At 44.9% G+C, this 21590-nt stretch overlaps 1 protein-coding gene across 1 annotated transcript in view; it reads right to left on the bottom strand.

The window, feature by feature from the left end:
- Positions 1-21590, bottom strand: part of KLHDC8B (kelch domain containing 8B) — an 858961-nt gene that overhangs the window by 342286 nt on the left and 495085 nt on the right. Inside the window, exon 4 of the mRNA XM_086939363.1 lies at positions 11245-11469. Within this exon, the coding sequence (XP_086795489.1) occupies positions 11245-11469 (225 nt within the window). The remainder of the gene's footprint in view (positions 1-11244; positions 11470-21590) is intronic.

Below are 21590 nucleotides of genomic sequence, written 5' to 3'. Positions count from 1 at the left end.
CACTTACCCTTGAGCTTTTACTTCGCCAAGAAGTGATGTGCAGCCATCTTTCTTGTCGCCTCATCACTGGGGTCACCTTTGACCAGTAGGTTCAACAAGTGCATATATCAGCAAAGACCTCCTCAAAGAGCTGCAAGACTCCGGGTAAGGACCTGATGTCCATATTACATATCAGCAGCGGTATCAATGAGGTCTCGGACGCTCCCCAGGACAGGAATGCTGCCCTCCGCCCCTCTTGATAAGACCTAGAACTGGGATGTGAAGTTCACCACGCAACTCTTACTACGCAGGACATTACAGTGCAGGCAAACCCACTCTGGTCATTTTTGGCCTGTTTACAGCACAGAACTTCACCACGCATGTTATGTTATGTTAAAATAAATTTGTAGAGCGCGCGTACACCGGGGAGGTTTTATGGCGCTAATTTGATTGAGACCCAAGTCTTAGAGATTAGTTCAAAAAGCCTGGCGGAATAGCCTCGTTTTAGGAGACTTCTGAAGCCAATCAGATTGCTGCAGAAGCGGATTTCGGAGGGAAGGGAGTTCCAGAACATAGGGGCCAAAGCAGAAAACCTGGCACCCCCAGTGCGCTCTAGTCTAAAATGAGGGATAGATAATAGCTGTTTGTGGGCTGAACAAAGATTACGTGTGGTAGCATATTTGTTAATCATATTATTTACAAATTTCGGACTCCTTCCTTTGAGTGACTTCAAAATGAGACATCCAATCTTAAAGGCACACCGCTGAACAACCGGAAGCCAGTGTAATTGCTTTAAGAGAGGAGTAATATGGGAATTTAAGGGTTAAGTGATTGTTTTTTTAGGGTTCTGGAGCGGGTAGAGGCAAAAGGATGTAAGGTTTTCTTTTTTAGATTCTGTATGGGCAGAGGTAAAGCGAGGTAAATATTTTTTTAGAGTTTAGGGGCAGGAAAGAGGTAAAGTGACCTGAGTGTATTCATTAGGATTCAAGGATGGGTAGAGGCGAAAGATGGTAATGGGTTTTTAGGGTTCAGTGACAGATAGAGGTAAATAGGCGAATAATATTTCATGGGTAAGAGACAGGTAGAGGTTGATGGCAGTAAGTGGTTTTTAGGATTCAGGGCTGGGAAGAGATAAAGGGGAATAAGGGTTGTAGGACATGTAGAGGTAAATACTGTTAAGAGGTTTAAGGGTTCAGGGACAGGTAGTGGTAGTGGTAAAGAGGCATATGGCTTTGTTAGGGTTCAGGGACAGATAGAGGTAAATAGTGGTAAGTGGTTTTTAGGTTTTAGGAACAGAGAATGCTAAATTTGTGTAGGCTTGCTATAAGGTTCAGGGACGGTTTCCCCAATCCCAACCAAAAATAAAAAATAGTTTGGGAGTTTTCACCAAGAAGAAAAATATATATACATACATACATAGATTTAAATAGACATATACAACTAAGAAAAGTAAGAGGGTTTAGATGGTTCCCCAAACAACAAACACAAACGTACACACACACATATATATATTTACACATAATGTACATATAGGGGTCGATTCCGATTTAGGAGAAAAAACGTCCGTACGATTCGCATACAGATCCCTCTCCATACGAATCGTACCCGTCCGTTCGAGTCGCGTAGTATGATCCGTATTTCGTGAATCCGTCCGAATCGTCGTGATCCGTACGTTTAGCAAGGCTGAAACCGTGAACCGTACAACTTGTACACATGCCGTACGACCCGACAAGTACAATCCAGAACGTGCTATGAGGACGCGATTCGTACGGTCCGTACGCCTCATGATCGCGGGGTACGGTGCGTACCCCTGCGTTCATGGGGTGTACGCATCGTACCCCTGCAATCGCATGGTGTACGCACCGTACACCCTGGGAACATGGGGTACGGTCCGTATGCCCCATGATCGCGGGGTACGGTGCGTACCCCCCCATGATCGCAGGGGTACACACCGTACCCCGGCGATCATGGGGGTATGCACCGTACCTGGGGGGGCCATTCCATACCTGTTTCGAGGCGAACTCTGCTTTTACGGCTGTTTTCGGCTGTCATAGGTAAAGGGTCATACGGTGCGTACCCGACACGAATCGTACTTGCTGGGTTGGAAAAACCAGCCGCGAACCGTACAGATGTCGCGTACAGCGGGTTCCGAGGGAGAATCGTACGGAGATTTGAATCGTACGGTCTTTGTACGATTCGTACGGAGTCCTGCTCCCGGTACGAATCGTACTTCGTTGTACATGCGGGGGACGTGGCAGAGTACGATTTGTACGGGAAAAACGCTCCGAACGGCTATTCGGAGTTGTGTTTCCCGAATCGGAATCAACCCCATAGTGTGCATGAATATCTATCCATATATATCTATATATACAACGCATACATAATTGTTTATGTACATATATAAAGATATAATATCAGTTGTTACAATTCATAATGCTTTGTAAAATACCAAGTTGTAAAACAACACATTGTAAATGTCCGCACATTGTAAAAATCAGCCATGCATTGTAACAACTGATATTTCCTATACCTAAATGTATCTTAAGTTGCTAGTGCTGTTGCAGAGATACCTGACTTGTTGTGAGCTCCAAGAATCAGTATTGTATAATCATCAATATCAGAGGAGGGGCAGAGAGCAGAAGGAGTCAATGACACCCTCTTCCCTTTCACCTGGGACCAGATGCCCTTGCTCTCGTTTATCAATAACGACACAGCCCATGCCATGAAACCCCTAAGATCCTGGTAAGCATCAGCCACAATCTGGTTGTTTGCCACCTAGCTCTGTGACTTCCTTGATGTTCTCTATAAAATTTTACTGGAAGCCTTTCATCATCAGTTGGAAATGTTAATGCTGTGAAGCATCAATGGAGTTTTACTGAGTCAGGGAAGTAAACAAAATATTATTAAGAATATGTGGTGTTGCCTGGTCCCTCAATAAGCTGTTCAATATCTCAGAGACAAAGTAGAGAGAGCTACAGATACAATTAAATATTTTTGGTTGGAAAAGGCCCCATAGAGGGGAGGTGAGGGCCAGAAGATGCATGTCCCAAGGGCCAGCATCTGGTAGCAGTGAAAGGCTCTGCTTTGGTTGACTGACACCATCCTCAAACCCAAATTCTGGTTTCTATTATTACACCTTTATTTATTTATTTATTTAATTTGTATGGCGCGTTATAACCACAGGGGTCTCTAACCTTTGTCCCATGCTCACCATAGATTCTTATCAGAGCCACCTAAAAGCTACTCTCACAAAAGCTCATGACGCATCCTTCTCTTATGGTGCACTTTTACACCCTTCAAGACACCTGAAAGGATTCCTTCCATTATTCTTTGTCTTTGCTCTAATGGGCACATGACCAAATTGCATCAGACTGTACCCGAAGGGTAGAGAATGGGCCATGGGATGGCATTCCTTGGAGTTCGCTAGTCCTCAGAGCTGGGGTCTTTGGTATCTACATGCAGACGTTTGGGCTTTTCACATGATTTGGCCTTACGAAAGTCCTACTAAGTTGCCACAAAGCCACATTTAGGTCTAAAAGACAATTGCTGGTTAGGAAAGTGAAGTAAACTGTAATCCATCCCAAGGTTTCTTTTTGATGTTTTCTGTCTCTTGCCCCAGACAGTGGGCCAGCTTGCCTGAAACACACCAAACAATATGTGACACAGAAGTGGTGTAAGTAAAGTTTTAAGTGGTGGTGTTGGTAGTCTTCCCAAATTTTACCAAGTGAGCAAGCAGACTGGAAAATCCAATTTTCAGCCATTCAGACTGGTTGTCTGATGGAGCCACACATGTGATTACCGCGCATGCCTTTACAACGCGACCGTTACAACGCGGGTACTGTTACCACGCCTTACCTTTACCACGCAGGATGGTAATGGCAATTACCCCATTTAAGTGATGACGAAGCTGGAACCTGTTCACTCGGTAAAGATTATAAATGGTTCCCTAAGGTACGCGAGTGGGCCTAACGAAATGAAATCAGAGAAACACAGAAAGACAGTGCAGGTTTAACGAACAGAAATAAAATGGTAATAGCTGACTGGCTTGGCAACAGAAAATGATTTTGTATGAGCTGATAAGTGAAATGCTTGCCTTCGCCACCAGTCTCCGTGAACTCGGAGGAGGACTGTGCACCCGTCAAAATCTGAAGAATGTGCATCAGACCCTCTTTTGGAGCCACCATTTTATTTTTATTTTTTAATTTATTTGTGTTTTATAGAGCGCAAACTTGACCCGTTAGGGTATCAGAGAGCATTACAGGATTCACAAGTTGTATACAAGAGACTTAGAGAGGGGGGGGGATACATTTGTGATAAATACAAGTAAAACCATTTACCAGAAACAGGAGGTCCCAGATCCCAAGGTGGGATGCTCGGAGGTGCCGGGTGGAAAGCATCAGGATAGACCAATGGGAAGCAGTAAATGAAAGCAGGACAAGGTCGCTGAGGTGATTTCAGGGCAACATTTAGGAGAGGAATTTGCCCATTAGGAAGGTTTTGGCATCCTTTTTAAAGCGTGCCAAAGATGGAATTCTTCTAATGACGGGTGTGAGTGAGTTCCATATTCTTGGTGCGGCCCCAGAGAAGGCCCGATTGTACTTTTTTTTTCTGCAAGCGTGCTGGTTGGAGCAAAAGGTTTCTGGCGGAACAGGAGTTTCTGGCTCCTCCGGATACCACGAGTTTCTGGGTGAGAAGTGCATTGAAAACCATTGGCTTCGTTTTTCCTCTTCCGCTTTCTTCAAGTCAGCGTTACAGACTTAGCCAGTGGAATAATATTAACGAAGAAGCTGTATGACGTATGTGGAATGTAATTTCAGTTTGTGCAGTGCAGGATAATATAATAGCAAACTCACAACCTTGGAATTTGGGTTCTGGCAGTCCAGTAGTTCTCTGGCCAGAGTTTTTAAATATGTAAGAGTTCATGGTAGCTACGACTTCCATATCCCCCTAAAACAGCTGCATTTTTTTAACCCCATTGGCTGCTGAGAGCCACCCGGGCTGTACTATTAACCTTTACCATGCATAAGCCTTTACCATTCATTCCTTTACAACGAAATTCATTGTAAAAGCATGTGTGGTAAGGCATACTTGTAAAATCCTGTGTGGCAGAGATTATGCTTGGTAACGGTAGTCGCGTTGTAATGACCACATTCTAAAGGTATTGCGTGGTAACAGTAGCGTTGTAATGGCAGTTTCCTAGTAAAATGTTGCATTTTCTGGAATAATTGACCTTAAAATTGGAAGAAAGGCCAAAAATGTGATAGGCATTTTAAACAATCTGGGTATGCAATTAGACATGACCTCTTATCATGTTAAAGGTGCACATAGCTTCTTGATTCACTTCTGCCTCTATTCATTTCTTCTTTTTACCCATTTCAAGTAGATTCTCTGTCATATTCTATGAATGGGAATCTACTTGCAATGTGAAGGGTGGGAACATGGAAAGTTAAACAATGTTATGTTATGTTATGTTATGTTAAATAAACTTATTGAGCGCAACTAACACCATTAGGTTTCTTGGCGCTTAACTGAGGGAGCAGGGAGGAGAAACGTGAGATAGCAGCTAATTGTAAGATTCAGTGAAGAGGAAGGTTTTAAGGGAGGATCTGAACTGGAGTAAGGAGAAGACAACCTAAGAGGGAGGGGTAGGGAATTCCAAAAGGACGGGGCTAAAAATGAAAACCTAAGGCCGCCATGTTTCTTCCTCTTGAATCTGGGAACTGATAACAAGGCCATCTGAGATGACCGGAGAGTGCGAGGAGGAACATATGGGTGAAGAAGGGAAGAAATAAAAAGGGGGCTGTGACCTGCAAGAGATTTGGAGATAATGCAGCCAAGCTTGAATTTGCAGCGGGCAGATACCGGAAGCCAATGGAGACTTTTTAAAAGGGGGCGAACATGTTGATCTCTGGGTTGGTGATAAATCAGGCGAGCGGCCTGATTTTGGATCAACTGAAGTCTCCTGAGTTGATAAGCAGGAATGCCTACATATAATGCATTTGCGTAGTCAAGCCTAGACATGACTAACGCAAGCAGGACCAAAATGAGGGCCTCGGTAGTGAGTAGGCGAGAGATTTTACGTATTTTCCTGAGTTGGAAGTGGCTTGAGGATGCTACAGCGCTTATCTGGGGCGTCATAGAGAGGTCACTGCTAATGACGACTCCCAGACTTTTGGCTGAATTAACAGGGCAGGGAGGACGGCCTAGGCTTGCAGGCCAGAAAGAGGAATGCCAGTGATTGGAGGGTCCCCCAACAAGAACCAGCTCGGTCTTGTCGGGGTTGAGCTTCAGGTGGTTTGAGCTCATCCAATTACTGATGAAGCAGAGCGTGTTTTGGAAAGTGGTGATAGATTCATCAGAGGAGTCGATAGTAAAAACCAGTTGGATGTTATCCGCGTAATTGAACGCGGTGACATTAAACCTACGTAAACCTCGTAAATGCAGGCAACACACAGAGCTCTCGGGTCAGAATAAATATCTCACAGGCTCAACAATCATGTCTCTTAGGATTGATCAGTTTTAGGTCCTCAGGCCTCATACAGGGAAAGAGATGATCAATAGTGTCATAAAAACGATATCAATAAATATGATGAAATGCGTGCACATAAGTCGTGAAGTAGCAGCACGACCTGCCAGAGCCCTCTGGTGCCAAGGAAATCAATACGTGTCGCTGAGTCGACATCCATTATCACTCAAATGCCGACCTTAAATAAATAATACAAAAGTAACACTTTTATGCCAAACATGAGCTTTCCATTTTCATAAAATACACACATTTTGGCCTGAAGTGGCAACTTTTAGAATGATCTGAATATACTACTTTTTCTCTCAGCCTATTTTCTGAAACAGAAACATTTTGAGCCATCGGAATGTCTCTTTTTGTGACGTTCCCTGGCGCAGAAGCCTGCGTGATATTTATAAGGCAGCACTAAGCCACTTTTTTGGCTTAATGCAGCCTGATAAATATCAGTCCCTTTAAAGCAGTGTTCTGCCTTAAAGGGGTGTGTAATGGGTGTTGCTGGGGGGGTTCCCAGCAACACCCATGGCCTTTTGACACTGCCCAAGATTATGAGAAATCGTGAATTTGAGGCAGCGCCAAAAGCTTACGTCTCCCCAGGGGAGGCATAAGGGAGGTGCAACGGGGAGAAGTATTTTTATTTCTCCTCGTTTTTCCTTTTTCTACGTTTGCTGCATTCTGCAACACGTAGAAAGATGAAAAACCTCTTGTGATTATTTTTGTACAGAGAGGTTTCCCTTCCTGCACAAAAATAATCATCCCCGCAACGCAGGCGCCCTTGCACCATTGTGCAAAGGTGCCTGCGTTGGCAGCCCATTGAGCGCTGGCGCAGGGGAAAAGGACAGGAATGCGCCGTATCTTATAGATACAGCGCATTCTTGCCATTTTTCTTTTGCCGTAAGGAAGCGCAGCAGTCCTTCCTGTTATGCTACCCTATGGCAAAACCTCATAAATGAGGCCCTTTGTTACCAAATCCAGGCTTTTAATTGGGCAGCACATTATGAGTAGGGCAATTTGTGGTGACTCTTGGACGCGCCGTTGGAGTGACGCGCTGTCCATGAGTAAAGTCTGCTCTGAACGTAGACTGCCTCCCGTTTCGTACTGTGAGCCACAACAAAGAGCCGGGATGCTTAGGGCGGTAGTGGAACGTTTAGCTCCCTCCCACCTCATTGCTGACAGAATTAGGGTCAGCAGACTCTCAGCACCCCAAAACTGCAGCCCCCTCCCAGATATAGGAAATTCTCTCTTCAGTGCTGCTGCCTACGTCATCCCACTGGGACCCTGAACAGTCGTACAGAGCTGATGCTTTTTAATGGCTTCAAGGGTGAGACAGAAGGTTCAAGGGGGCATTCCAAGTTGGCTGGGAGGATTGACGTTAGTTTCTCCATGGGGAAATACATTACCATATAGTGCAGTATTTCCTCTGGCAAAATGACCTCCAGATTCTGATTTAATGAGGTTAGGATGAGGGTGAGCCTTCAGTATCAGAGTTTCCAAAGGCAAGTGCTCCGCCTTTTGGATCTCCATCCTAGTGCACATTTCACCAGGTTTTACCCGCCAAAGTTGTCATGCACATAATTATCAGATGTGTAATATTTTTACACAACTTGCCATGGTAATTCAGGTTTGCATTGGCAGCCACCTCGGAATGAGGGCGCCACAGGGACCCTTGCGCCAGCCTGCTACGGGCTGTCTGATGTAACGGAGACAAGAGGTGCCGGATGCGTACTTCACGGCTCTGTTCTTAACACCAGTGTCACAATAATGATTGCGTTTAGATGAAGGAGGCCTTCCTGTGGGATCCTCCAACTGTATCAACGTTCACTACGGGCCTGATTTAGATCTTGGCAGACAGGTTACTCTGGCTCAACAGAGACTAATGTCCCGTCCACCGAAATATAAATCCCATAGGATATAATGGGATTGAAATTTCAGCAGACGGGATATCTATCCATCCCCGTTGTGATGGAGTAACCTATCCGCCAGGATCTAAATCAGGCCCTTAATTGTAAAGATGCTATACAGTTTAATTCATCCCAATCAAAGCCATTTCATACTATCCAATCTACCACACAATCCAGCCCAAAGACGGTCCTTCACCCCACTCCACCCAATCCAACCCAAACCAACCTAACCCAACTCAGTCAAACGGAACCCCATCCCATTCTATCCAATCTACAATCTAATCCAATCCAAGAACAGACCCCTCGCCCCACCAATCCAAAACAAAGTAACTCAAACTAACCCAACTCAATTCACCTGAACCCCATCCCATTCTATCCAATCTACAATCCAATACAACCCAAACACTACCCCCTCACCACAGCCCACCCAAACTGACCCAGCCAACTCAAACCAACCCATCTCAATCAAACTGAACCCCCATCCAATCCTATGCAATCTACAATCCAGTCCAACCCATAGATGACCACCTCACCTCACCTAATCCAACACAAACAAACTTAACCAAGCCAACTGAATCAAACTGAACACCACCCCATTCTATTCAATCTACAATTCAGTCCAACCCAAAGACTGCCCCCTTCCCTCACCCAATCTAAACCGAACCAACTCAACAAAACCCAACTCAATCAAGCGGAATCCCATCCTATTCTATAGAATCCACAATCCAATTTAAACCCATGGACGGCCACCTCACCCCCACCCAGCCCAAACCACCTCAACCAACATGAACCCCATCCTATCCCATTCTATCCATATGTGCCATTCAATCTACAATCTAGTCCAACCCACAGATAGTCCCCTCACCCCACCCAAACCAACACAAACCAACCCAACTCAATCAAACCGAGCCCCTTCCCATTCTATTAAATCTACACTCCAGTCCAACCCAAAGACAGTCTCCTCACCCCACCCAATCTACGCCAAAACCAACTCAATCAAACTGAACCCCATCCCAATCTATCCAATCTACAATCCAGTCCAACTCAAAGATGGGCCCTCATCCCATCCAATCCAGCCCCAAACCAACTTCACCGAACCCAAGCCAAGTAAACTGAACCCCATCCCCATTCTATCCAATCTATAATCCAATCAAAAGAGAGCTTCCCCGCCCCACTTAATGCAAACTAACTCAAACCAACTCAACCCAACCCAACTCAATCAAACTGAGCTCCATCTCATTCTAGCCAATCTACAATCAAATCCAATCCAAAGAAGGTCCATCACCTCACCCAATCCAACCAAAACCAACTCAACCCAACCCAACTCAATCAAACTGAGCTCCATCTCATTCTAGCCAATCTACAATCAAATCCAATCCAAAGAAGGTCCATCACCTCACCCAATCCAACCAAACCCAACACAACCCAACCCAACTCAATCAAACTGAAGCACATCAAATTCTAGCCAATCTTCAATCCAATCAAACCCAAAGATGATCCCCTCACTCCACCCAATCCAACACAAACCAACTCAACCTAACCCAACTCAATCAAGCGTAACCCCATCCCATTCTAGCCAATCTACAATCCAATCAAAACCAAATAAACCCAACCCAACTCAATTAAACTGAACCTCGACCCATTCTAGTCAATCTACAATCCAGTCCAACCCAAAGAAGGTCCCCTCAACCCACACAATCCAACACAAACCAACTCAACCTAAACCAACTGAATCAAACTGGACCCTATCCCATTCTATCCAATCTACAATTCAGTCCGACCCAAAACCTGTCCCCTCACTTCACCCAATCCAGCACAAACAAACTCAACCCAACCCAACTCAATCAAACTGAAGCCCATCCCATAAAATCTACAATCCAGTTCAACCCAAAGACAGTCCTCTCACCCCAATCAAACCAACACAAACTAACTCAACCCAACTCAATTAAACTGAACCCCATCCCATTCTATCCAATCTACAATCCACTCCAACCCAAAGATAGTATTGTGTAATTCCTTCCAAACCAGTCCACCCAACCCCAATATGTCACTCCAATGGAACAATTTTTTCCCTTGAAAGTATGACATGGTGCCACGTTCTAAAAATATATACATCTAATTCTGCAAAATCCAATCCAAAAGATTATAATCTAATCCAATCCCCAGTCTAACCCAATTCAATACATAATCAAGTCCAAATCAATTCAGAACAAGACAGTACAATCTAGTCCAATCCAACTCAAGGCATTCTAACCCAGCCCAACCTGTACAAACCAAAACCACTGCAGCCCAACTCAATTCAATTCAACTCCAACTTCAGAGAATCTGACCCAATCTGATGAAATCTGGTACTATCGAACCCAACATAACCAAAGACAGTAAAATATGATCCAATCCAATCTAGTTCATAACAATTAAGTATATGCAAGGTCCAGAAGGAGAAATAAGGTTATAGGGGTGCTTTGAGAGAATCGATGTAGAACTTTGGGGTGTAGTCTCGGAATATCAAATCCCAAATATCGACTGGACAGAATATTGTTACCACAATATCAAGGGATAAAATATCAAAGGAAAGTTTCTATACATTTTCCATACCTAACTCTACATATACAAACCTTGGTGATACAGAAATGTTCACGATACACAGATTTGGAGTTAAGAATAGTATATCCTTACCTCCCTCTGTGCACTTACCTTTCACAATTATGTCCCTCGGTATTGTGGTAACAATATTCTGTCCCGTTGCTATTTGAATTTCGATATTTCCTACTTCAATCAAACTTTTGTGTGTGAAGAGGAAAGAGAAAGACTTATGATAAAGAAGAGAATGTGAAGCATGCTCACCTTGGTCAGTATCGAAGACCTCAACCGTGTTGACGAAGTGAGGGCGTGAATAGAAGTTGTGGGGTCCTGGTTGCTGCAGACCTCCCAGGCTGAAGAATAAGTTCTCTGACATTGCGCAACTCGCAAAGGCACGCCGGCTGGGAATACTGGGGTAGCGAGTCCAGCTTTTCATTTCCAGGTCAAAGGCCTCAAAGGCTGTCACAGGTAGCTTCCCCTGGCGTCCTCCTGCGAATAGAAGGAGCAAAGTGAGACACTGTTTTGTACGTGGAAGAGTTAATATGTATTCTAATGACACATTATTAGGCCTAGGCGTGAAATACCGCTCCGCTCGTGGAGTTTGCAGAGTTTCTCCCACTCTGTGCTCTGCATAGAACGTGAAGTTCTGAAAAACTCAGGCACAGAGTTTTTCCTCTCCCATAGCTCGCCAATGGTAAGTTGACGAGCGAGAATGAGGAAAATCTTACTCCAGACCACCTCCTGGCGAGCTATCTCAATGCGGGTGGTCGTGGCTGGTCGCTTACGCTCGCATAGAGAAACGTTCGCACCGGTTGAGGAAGCTTCTGATCGAGTTGAAAATCTACTCGAGTGGCAGAAAGAAGCAGCACCCTCTTACCCTGCACATGGAGCCATTTGCGCTGATTTTACAGCACGGGACAAACACCCGGAGCTAAAATCAGCACAAGCGGGGACTAAATTGCAGAACTCCACATAGCGCGGCAGAGTTTTTTTGGTTACTTCGCAGAGTTCTGCCTAGATGAACTCTGAGAACTCTGTCCAGGCCTACACATTATGTAAAGTGCTGAATCAAGTGGAAAGGAAATAGTTAATAGGTAAATCAGAGAATATTTTGCCAGTCCAATGCTTCTGAAGGTCAGAATGGCCAGAAGAACAGAGTCAGCCTTATGTCAGCATTTTGTGAATGACACAGCTTTAGCCTTTCTGTCAATGTAGAGGCATCAGCCTGATAGGAGTCTGCCCCTTTCTCAGCACTAATACATCGATCACTTCATTCCCAGGCCGAATTGATCTAGTTGCAAGGCATTACTTTGCAGTCAGAGGTTGCAACCAGTGTTTTATTTGTGCTGGTGGTTCAGGTAGTGGGCTCCAGAACTAGTTTTTGGGCATCAGGACTTATTTTACAACATCAGACTTTGATGTATAGTATTTGAGAGAAAAGCAGAAGAGGGAGAAAAAAACCTGCAAGAGTGAGATAAAGACACCGAAGGGAAGGGTAGGGATGAAAGATGTATGAGGGGGAATGAATATTAAGCAGCCTCGGTATTCAAGAGATAAAGAGACAGGAACGTAAGGTGGTGGAAGAAAGAGGCATAAGGTGGAATCAATACTAGACAGCCTCCGTATTCATGAGATAAAGAGGAAAGTAGTGTAGGGTGATGAAAGAAAGAGGCATGAGGTGGAAGAAAGACCATATAGCCTTGGTATGCAAGTGATGAAGAGACAGGAAGTGTACGGTGGTGGAAGAAAGAGGCATGAGGTGGAAGAAAGACTGCACCGCCTTGGTATGCAAGAGATGAAGAGACAGGACGTGTACGGTGGCGGAAGAAAGAGGCATGAGGTGGAAGAAAGACCATATAGCCTTGGTATGCAAGTGATGAAGAGACAGGAAGTGTACGGTGGTGGAAGAAAGAGGCATGAGGTGGAAGAAAAACTGCACCGCCTTGGTATGCAAGAGATGAAGAGACAGGACGTGTACGGTGGTGGAAGAAAGAGGCATGAGGTGGAAGAAAGACCGCACAGGCTTGGTATGCAAGAGATGAAGAGACAGGACATGAACGGTGGTGGAAGAAAGAGGCATGAGGTGGAAGAAAGACCGCACCGCCTTGGTATGCAAGAGATGAAGAGACAGGACATGTACGGTGGTGGAAGAAGAGGCATGAGGTAGAGGAAAGACCACATGGCCCTGATATGCAAGAGATGAAGAGACAGGAAGTGTACGGTGGTGGAAGAAAGAGGCAGGAGGTGGAATCAAGATTAGGAAACCTGGGTATTTGGCAACCCTGGCATTAGGCAGTGCCAGCGATGAGCTCCTAAGAAAATCTTTGGGTCCCTACACTATTTAATTAATTAAATAATTAATTAGTTAACACATTATTCACTGTTAACAACAAATACAAAGCTTCCCTGTCTGAATGCTGAGGCAGAGGCCAGGGCAAAGCCAGGAGTGCCACTTCCGACAGTTGGACTCTATCAATACAGACTCTTTCTGGAAGATGGACCCCATCCATTGTAGCGAATGAAGTAAGACATGGTCAAAGGTGAGAGGAAACCCGAGCAGTCACAGTGATCACACAGTGGGCTTGGCAGAGTCTGTGCTGTTGCAGAAGAATCATAGATCTTGAGACAAGAAGCCACCATTACTGTTTGCAGCCAGTGCCAGGTAAGACCAAAAGGCATTTATCTGACAAATCAGGCAGCTTGGACAGTGTGGCGGTGCTCAAGAAACTCTCCAAGTATCAGCTACTTTATGTGAATCTAGAATTCAACTGGGAGGGTTTAGGGTAATTCCAGATATGACCAGGCGCACACCTGGGTAACCGCAAGGTATATGCTACTACAGAGTACAGCAGTCCAGGCAAGAAGGGCGGGCGGTAATCCCTCGTAACCGCTCTAGGTGGGACCCCAAGGATCCACACTAATTGCACAATAACAACAGAGCCCCTGCACTGGAGAGAAGCAGTAATTTCTAGGTGATTTACAGTTTCAATGAGAAAAGTAAACTGAGCACATCAAGACTTAAGTAGGTCGACCAATTGATACAATAATAAAGTTCAAAAGATGTAGAGTTCTTGGTGTATAACACCGGTTTAATGTTCCTCTGTACTGGCCAACACGTGTTTCATCGCAGGGAACAGACTGCGAATCTTCAGGGCCTCATAAGCTATGAAACGAAAAGGGTGATTTGGCCACTTGGATGGAAAAACGATGTGTAGAGAAATAAGTGTTACTCGCGTGGTTGGCAGTCTCTCATTAGTGTTCAAATGGAGGCCAAAACCGGGAGGAGAAGATTTAGCGCAGTAGCGCTCGAAAACATTGACAGGAGGATACACCTGACTAGCCGATTTCCCCCGCCTGTAGTTCCCGGCGCCGTGTTTCAAAAGGCCAAATCACCCTTTTCGTTTCATAGCTTATGAGGCCCTGAAGATTCGCAGTCTGTTCCCTGCGATGAAACACGTGTTGGCCAGTACAGTTATTGTATCAATTGGTCGACCTACTTAAGTCTTGATGTGCTCAGTTTACTTTTCTCATTTGAAACTGTAAATCACCTAGAAATTTATGTGAATCTGTGCGATCTGGTGAGTGTTATTCTTCAGCCCTAAAGGTGAGCGGCTCTTTGCACCAGAGTTACTTGATGTTATGTTAAGGCTATTTGTTAAGCACTGCAGCTGGCAGAGGGCCTCTTGGTGCTATAATTAGTGCCAGAATTAGCAAGAAAGTAGGGACCCGGTTCACAGAACTAACTTAAGATAAAATCCTAAACTTACTACTTTTGGTATTCACAGAAGTTAGGATTTTGTCTTAAGACAGACTTAAGGCAAACTTAAGATAGACTTAAGACAGACTTAAGACAAAATCCTAACTTAAGTCTGTCTTAAATCTGGCTTAAGTCTGTCTTAAGACAAACTTAAGACAAAATCTTAACTTCTGTGAATAGGAAAAGTAGTAAGTTTAGGATTTTGTCTTAAGTTAGTTCTGTCAATCGGGCCCCTTATGTTTAAGTCTTTTTCTGAAACAAAGGTTGAAGGAGGAATATCTCAAGTCAGGAAGCTTCATCCAATTCTTTGCTACAAGATAGGTAAAGGGCTAGACACCCGCTAAAGTGTTTAATATTTGATTACAAATTTACTTGAGAGGAATGAGTATGACAAGAGGGTTTAAATGACTTGGACCTATTTGTAAGAAAGTGGCAGCATAGATATATAGACCCTTATGCAAATACAGAGACTTTTGAAAAGGATTATCTTGTGTATGGGAAGCCAGTGGCGTTTGTGAACGATTGGATTGAGTGATGTATATCAAGAGGTTTAGGCGATAAATGTAGCCACCTGGTTTTGGATGGACTGTAATTTTATCACTTGTGGTTAGAAACCCACAAATAAATAAATAAATAAATAAATAAATAAATAAAGCGAGTTACAATAGTCATGTGGTGACTCTATTGCATGGGTACTCACAAACTTTCTCTCAGGGGCCAAATTTACAGTGTGGTTGGTGTCCGAGGGCCGCACCGGTGGGGGCGGATACAGTGGGGGAGGGGGAGGGGGCGGGGCTAGAGCAACAAACAAAAAACTGTGACCATGAGGTTGAACACAGGTCCCTGCTGCATACGCCTTCGTTCACTGAGCTACCAGACCCGGCAAATATATATATATATATATATATATATATATATATATATATATATATATATATATATATATATATATATATATATATATATATATATATATATATATATATATATATCTGCCTCCCTCCCTCCATCCCTCTATCTCCCTCTCTCCCTCCCTGTCTCCCTCTGTCTCACTCACTCTGTCTGTCTCACTACCTCTCCCTCTCTCCTTCCCTCTCCCTTCCTCTCCTTCGCTCTCCCTCCCTCCCTCTCCTTCCTTCTCCCTCCCTCTCATTTCCTCTCCTTTCCTTTACTTCCCTCCCTCACCCTCACTCTCCTTCCCTCACCCTCACTCCCCTTCCCCCTCTCCCTCTCTCCCTCCCCTTCCCTCACCCTCACCCCACTTCCCTTTCTCCCCCCTCACTCCCTCCCTCACTCCCCTCCCCTTCCCTCACTCCCTGCCTCACCCCCTTCCCTCACTCCCTCACCCCCCTTCCCTCACTCCACTCCCCTCGCTCCCCCTTCCCTCTCTCCCTCCCTCCCCTTCCCTCTCTCCCTCCCTCACTCCCCTTCCCTCACTCCCTCACCCCCCTTCCCTCACTCCCCTTCCCTCCCTCCCTCCCTCACTTCCCCTCCCTCACTTCCCCTCCCTCACTTCCCCTCCCTCACTCCCTCCCTCACCCCCTCCCTCACTCCCCTTCCCTCTCGCCTTCTCTCTCTCCCTTTCCCACACACCCCTTCCCTCGCTCCCCTTCCCTCTCTCCCCTTCTCTCTCTCCCCTTCCCACACACCCCTTCCCTCACTCCCTCGCTCCCTCCCCTTTCCTCACACCCCTTTCCTCACTCCCTCACTCCCCTCACTCCCTACCCTCACCCCTTCCCTCACCCCCTTCCCTCACACCCCTTCCCTCACTCCCTTCCCTCACTCCCTTCCCTCACTCCATCTCCCTCACTCCATCTCCCTCCCTCTGTCTCCCTCCCTCTGTCTCCCTCCTCCCTCTGTCTCCCTCCTCCCTCTGTCTGTCTCCCTTTCTCTGTCTCCATTTCCCCACCCAGCTTCCCCATCACGCACAGACACACAGCCCCATCCGAGCACTTCACAGGTCTTTAAAAAGACCATTTGCATGTGAACGGGGCTTTGCTGTATTTCACCTCCTCTTAGCGCCCCTCCAGATCCACTCTGGCCTCCTGGAATTCGCCCGGCACCACAAGAGCAGCAGAGTCTCTCAGAGTGTCTCTGCAACCGGCAGTGTTTGCAGACACTCTTTGAATTTCTTTTTTTTATAACATGGGTACGATGTCTCATGGTCCGCGGGCCGCCATGGAAGGCTTGCCGGGCCGCTGCCAGCCCGCGGGCCGTACTATGAGTACCCGTGCTCTATTGTATCAGTCACTATTCTCATAGTGGCCTCAAATTATACTAAAGGCAGAATTAATCTAAGCGTACGCAGAAGCAAAGGGGAGGAAAATACAACTGAGGAGTGTTGGACATTCATTTTAAAGTTGGAGTCAAATGTAACAGCCTTTATCCATCATCCGTTGACCTAAAAGAGTTGGACAGGGGACATCAAGCCTTCATCCATGATCTGTTGACCTAAGAGAGTTGAACAGGGGACAGCAAGTCTATATCCATCATCCATTGAACAAAAAGAGTTGGACAGGGCACAGCAAGCCTTAATCCTTGACCAAAGAAAGTCGGACAGCGGACATCAAGCTTGTATCCATGATCCGTTGACTTAAAAGAGTTGGCAGGGGACAAAAAGCCTTTAGCCATGATCCGTTGACCTGAAAGAGTTGGAGGGTGGACAGCAAGCCTTTTTCCATGATGCTAGGGGACAGCAAACCTTTACTCATGATCCTCGAACTAAAAGAGTTGGACGGAAGCAGCACGCCTTTATCTATGATCCGGTGACCTAAAAGAGTTGGACAGGGGACAGCAAGCTTTCAAACGTGATCCTTGACCTAAAGGAGTTGGACAGGGTACAGCAAGCCTTTATCCATGATCCGTTGAACTAAAAGAGTTGGACAGGGGACAGCAAGCTTTCATCCTTGACCTAAGAGTGTTGGACACCAAATATCAAGCCTTTATCCATGAAGCTAGGGGACACTAAGCCTTTATCCATGATCCTTGACCAAAAATAGTTGGATAGGGGACAGCAAGCCTTTATCCATGATCCGTTGGTCTAAAAGAGTTGAACAGGGGTCAGCAAGCCTTTTTTTCCATGATCCGTTGACCTAGAAGAGTTGGACAGGGGAGAGCAACCCTTCATCCATGACCCTTGACCTCAAAGAGTTGGGGAGGGGACAGCAAGCGTTTATCCATGATGTTAGGGGACAGCAAGCCTTTGTTCATGATCCTTGATCTAAAAGAGTTGGACGGGGCAGCACGCCTTTGTCCATAATCCTTGATCTAAAAGAGTTGGACAGGGGACAGCAACCCTTCATCCATGACCCCTGACCTCAAAGAGTTGGGGAGGGGACAGCAAGCGTTTATCCATGATGTTAGGGGACAGCAAGCCTTTGTCCATGTCCGTCGCCTAAAAGAGTTGGACGGGGGCAGCACGCCTTTGTCCATGATCCTTGATCTAAAAGAGTTGGACGGGGGCAGCACGCCTTCTTTCATGATCCATGCCTATTACATGAATCTCCGATTTATCCATATCCAGAGTTGAATTTTATTTAAGCAATAAAAGAATGTTGACAGTGGCCAATAACTTTCACATGAAAGATAAGGTGGGTGCCATCAGTATAAGAATATAGAGAACATATAACATTCCTGATGATGCCCAGGACTGGTTTAATATAAATGTTAAAGATATAAGGCATGAGGGTCAATCCCAGGGATACTCCAGCTTGAGCTGATGATGAGGAAAGGATAACAATACATAACATTACTTTTTGGGAAAGATTCACAAAAATGTTTTAAACAAATGTAAGGGTGATATATTTTATCCCGCTACTAGATAGCCAGGAGATTAAGAAGGTTAGGGTCTACTGTATCGAAGACCTCCGACAGGTCTTATAAAATTGGAACAGTGGTTGAATTATTTGTCAGCATCCAACAGGAGGTCATCCAGAACCATAATTATGGCTGATTCTCTACTTTGGTGGGAATAAACCCCACTTGGGTTATTGAGGAGACGGGCAGCTTTGAAGTAATTGCAGAGCTCGTTGGCTACTATTCTTTTGAAACAGTGGGGAGTAGTGCGATAGGACACTAGTTTGTAGGGGTCTTAGGATCCATATTGGATTTTTAATTAGCAGTTTTGCAGTCTTCGGCGACCATCTGTTTCACTCTGGCCAATAAACCATGGATGATTTCTGACTGTCTTTCTATGTGACCGGCGACTGATACCCCAGTGTACTGACACAATAACTACAACCCAGTTTGCTCCGCAAGAATTGTGATATACATGTTTTGAATTACAACTATAGTGTAAAACCCATGAGGCCTTGATAAAGCTCAACTGCTTACTGACCATGAAAAGATGTGTCAGAGGAAGTATCCATAACCACTTAAACAAAGAAAAGAAAATACAAAACTGCATAACTGATCATGAGTAGCTTATTATCTCAAGAACCACCCTTCTGCCCTGGGCAGATTTATTGTCATTCTCAACCCTGAGGGAGTGGACAATAAGGGTATTTTAGCAAACGTGATTCATAAACATCTCACACTAATTATGAACTGCCTGGCCTGTGACAAACCGGGGCATGTTATCATTGATTCCTTCTGTGAATTCTGTACTGCCATCAAAAGAGAGACCTCTAAACCAGCACAGGCTAATAGAACTAGCAACCTGCGCTTGTTCGATTCGTCGTGCTCCCGGGCTAATAGAGATCTGAGGAACGCTATTAAGACCATACCGAGAGATTTGGCACTTGTAAGAACAATGAGGGCCAGATATAAGTCCACATTACGTACCCGTTCTGAAGCATTATTGAAGGATCATTGGGAGGCTCTTGTACGTACTGCTGTTTTAAAAGACACTACAGGGTTTTGGAGGGAGGTCAAGGCTTGGTTCCAATTCCAATTAACTGTAACAGCACGGGGGATACATGGGCCGAGCACTTTTCTAAAATTGATGCTGTTTCAGGGTCCCCCCCTGAAACCGTCTTCCCTGTCAGGCCTTTGAAGATCGAATTACACGAGGTTGAGGATGCCATATCAGAAAGTGCGGGCAATAAAGCCCCCGGCCCTGATGGTCTATCAATAGATCAAATCAAATCAGAAACTAGTTTTTGGGCACCCCTCCTTTGTAACCTTTTCAATAATCTATCCGATAACTCCATCCCAGATTCATGGTCTAACAGTGTTATCGTGCCAATATTTAAAAAAGGCGACAGATCAGACCCAGGCTGCTATCGCCCGATTTCACTGATCGACAACACTTTAAAGGTTCTGGGGAGGGTACTTTTTAAGAGGATAAGCAGCTGGGCCAACGATAATGATATTTTACACCAATGTCAGCTCGGTTTTAGATCTAATGTGAGCACTGTTGAACAATGCCTGAACTTGAATCTGTTAACAGCAAAAATATACTAAAAGTCCCCCCTGTATTTTAGTTTTATGAATTTAAGTTCTGCATTTGATTTTGTTAACCGTTCACGTTTGTGGTCACTACTCCTTAAATATGGTTTAGACGATTCCTTGGTTTATTTTCTTTCCTACTTGCACAGGGACTTAAAAGCCCGTGTTCGCATCAATTGTGAGGGTGAGGTCTCTAAGGACATTTTAATTGGCAGGGGGGTCAGAAAGGTCTGTGTGCTCGCCCCCCTGCTTTTTATTTTGTATATCAATGAGCTGAGCAACACCCTATGCACTTTAACCAATGATGTTCCAATTGTTAATGGCACCCCCATCCCCACCCTATTGTACGCGGATGACGCGGTGCTAATGGGCCGCACACCCAACGCCTTACGTATTTTAATTTCAGGCTTTGTTTCCTTTATGGCAGATTTGGGTTTGTCGACCAATTTCAATAAATCGTATATTAGGAACTGCGGCCCTAAGAGATATAACATTACCACAATCAAATCTGGAGAAAATATCCTAAAAAGCACAAGCACTTTTCCATATTTGGGACTACTTTTCTCAAATTCTGGATCCTGGCAACCACATGTCGCTTATGGGAGAAATAAGATTGGTAAATCTATCAACTCGGTTCTCTCCCTTCGTCAACCTAGACATGCAGATGTTGTCTCCTCCCTTATAAAGATTTACCATACTCAATGCCAACCTGCTGGCACGTATGGCTCAGAGGTGTGGGGATATTCTAACTGTATCTCTATTCAAACTGAGGAAAACAGATTTTGTCCAAAGGTATTGGGGGGAGTTGTCTCTGCGGCAACAGACATTTGCCATAAAGAACTTTACTTACCCTTTATGGAAGACTTCATCCGTTCAAGACCAGCGCTTTTCTGACTAAAAATTTGGCTTAACCCTTCGGCCACCCTAACACGCAGCATACTAACTGACTGCCTACAAAGTGATAGGTCCCACCATATTCCATGGTTGAACGCAGTTGAGAAAACTTTGACCAGTGAGGGGTATGGCTTTTTATTTACTTCCCCTAACACCATAGACCACTCCCATAAGAATAAAATCAAAGGGGCCTTGTACAACCTTTATAATATGGAACGGATAAGACTTGAATATCTAAAGCCATCTGTTATTAAGTACTCTACCCTTCGCGACCCTAATGTTGGTTTATCAGTGTCACCACAGAGATATCTGCTTACTACATTAGGTAGATGGAATAGGAGTCTTCTGTTCCGTCTCCGGGATGGTAGTATTGTGAATCTGTTAAATTTTTCCCCTGGGATATAACAAACATCTCGATAAGCTGGATTGTCCATGTATGACGGGTGGCAAACAAAGCCTGGTGCATTTCTTCTTTTTCTGTAGTTTCTATAAGCTGTATACCACTCGCTACTTAATGCCGTATTGTCGTAGATATGAACTTAGAGACTTTAATCTGGCATTAAAAACTTTT

The sequence above is a fragment of the Lissotriton vulgaris genome, chromosome 9 (assembly GCF_964263255.1).
Source record: "Lissotriton vulgaris chromosome 9, aLisVul1.2, whole genome shotgun sequence".
In the NCBI taxonomy this organism is placed as follows: Eukaryota; Metazoa; Chordata; class Amphibia; order Caudata; family Salamandridae; genus Lissotriton; species Lissotriton vulgaris.
The sequence above is the reverse complement of the archived record's forward strand: the minus strand, read 5'-3'. Positions and strand labels throughout refer to the sequence as shown.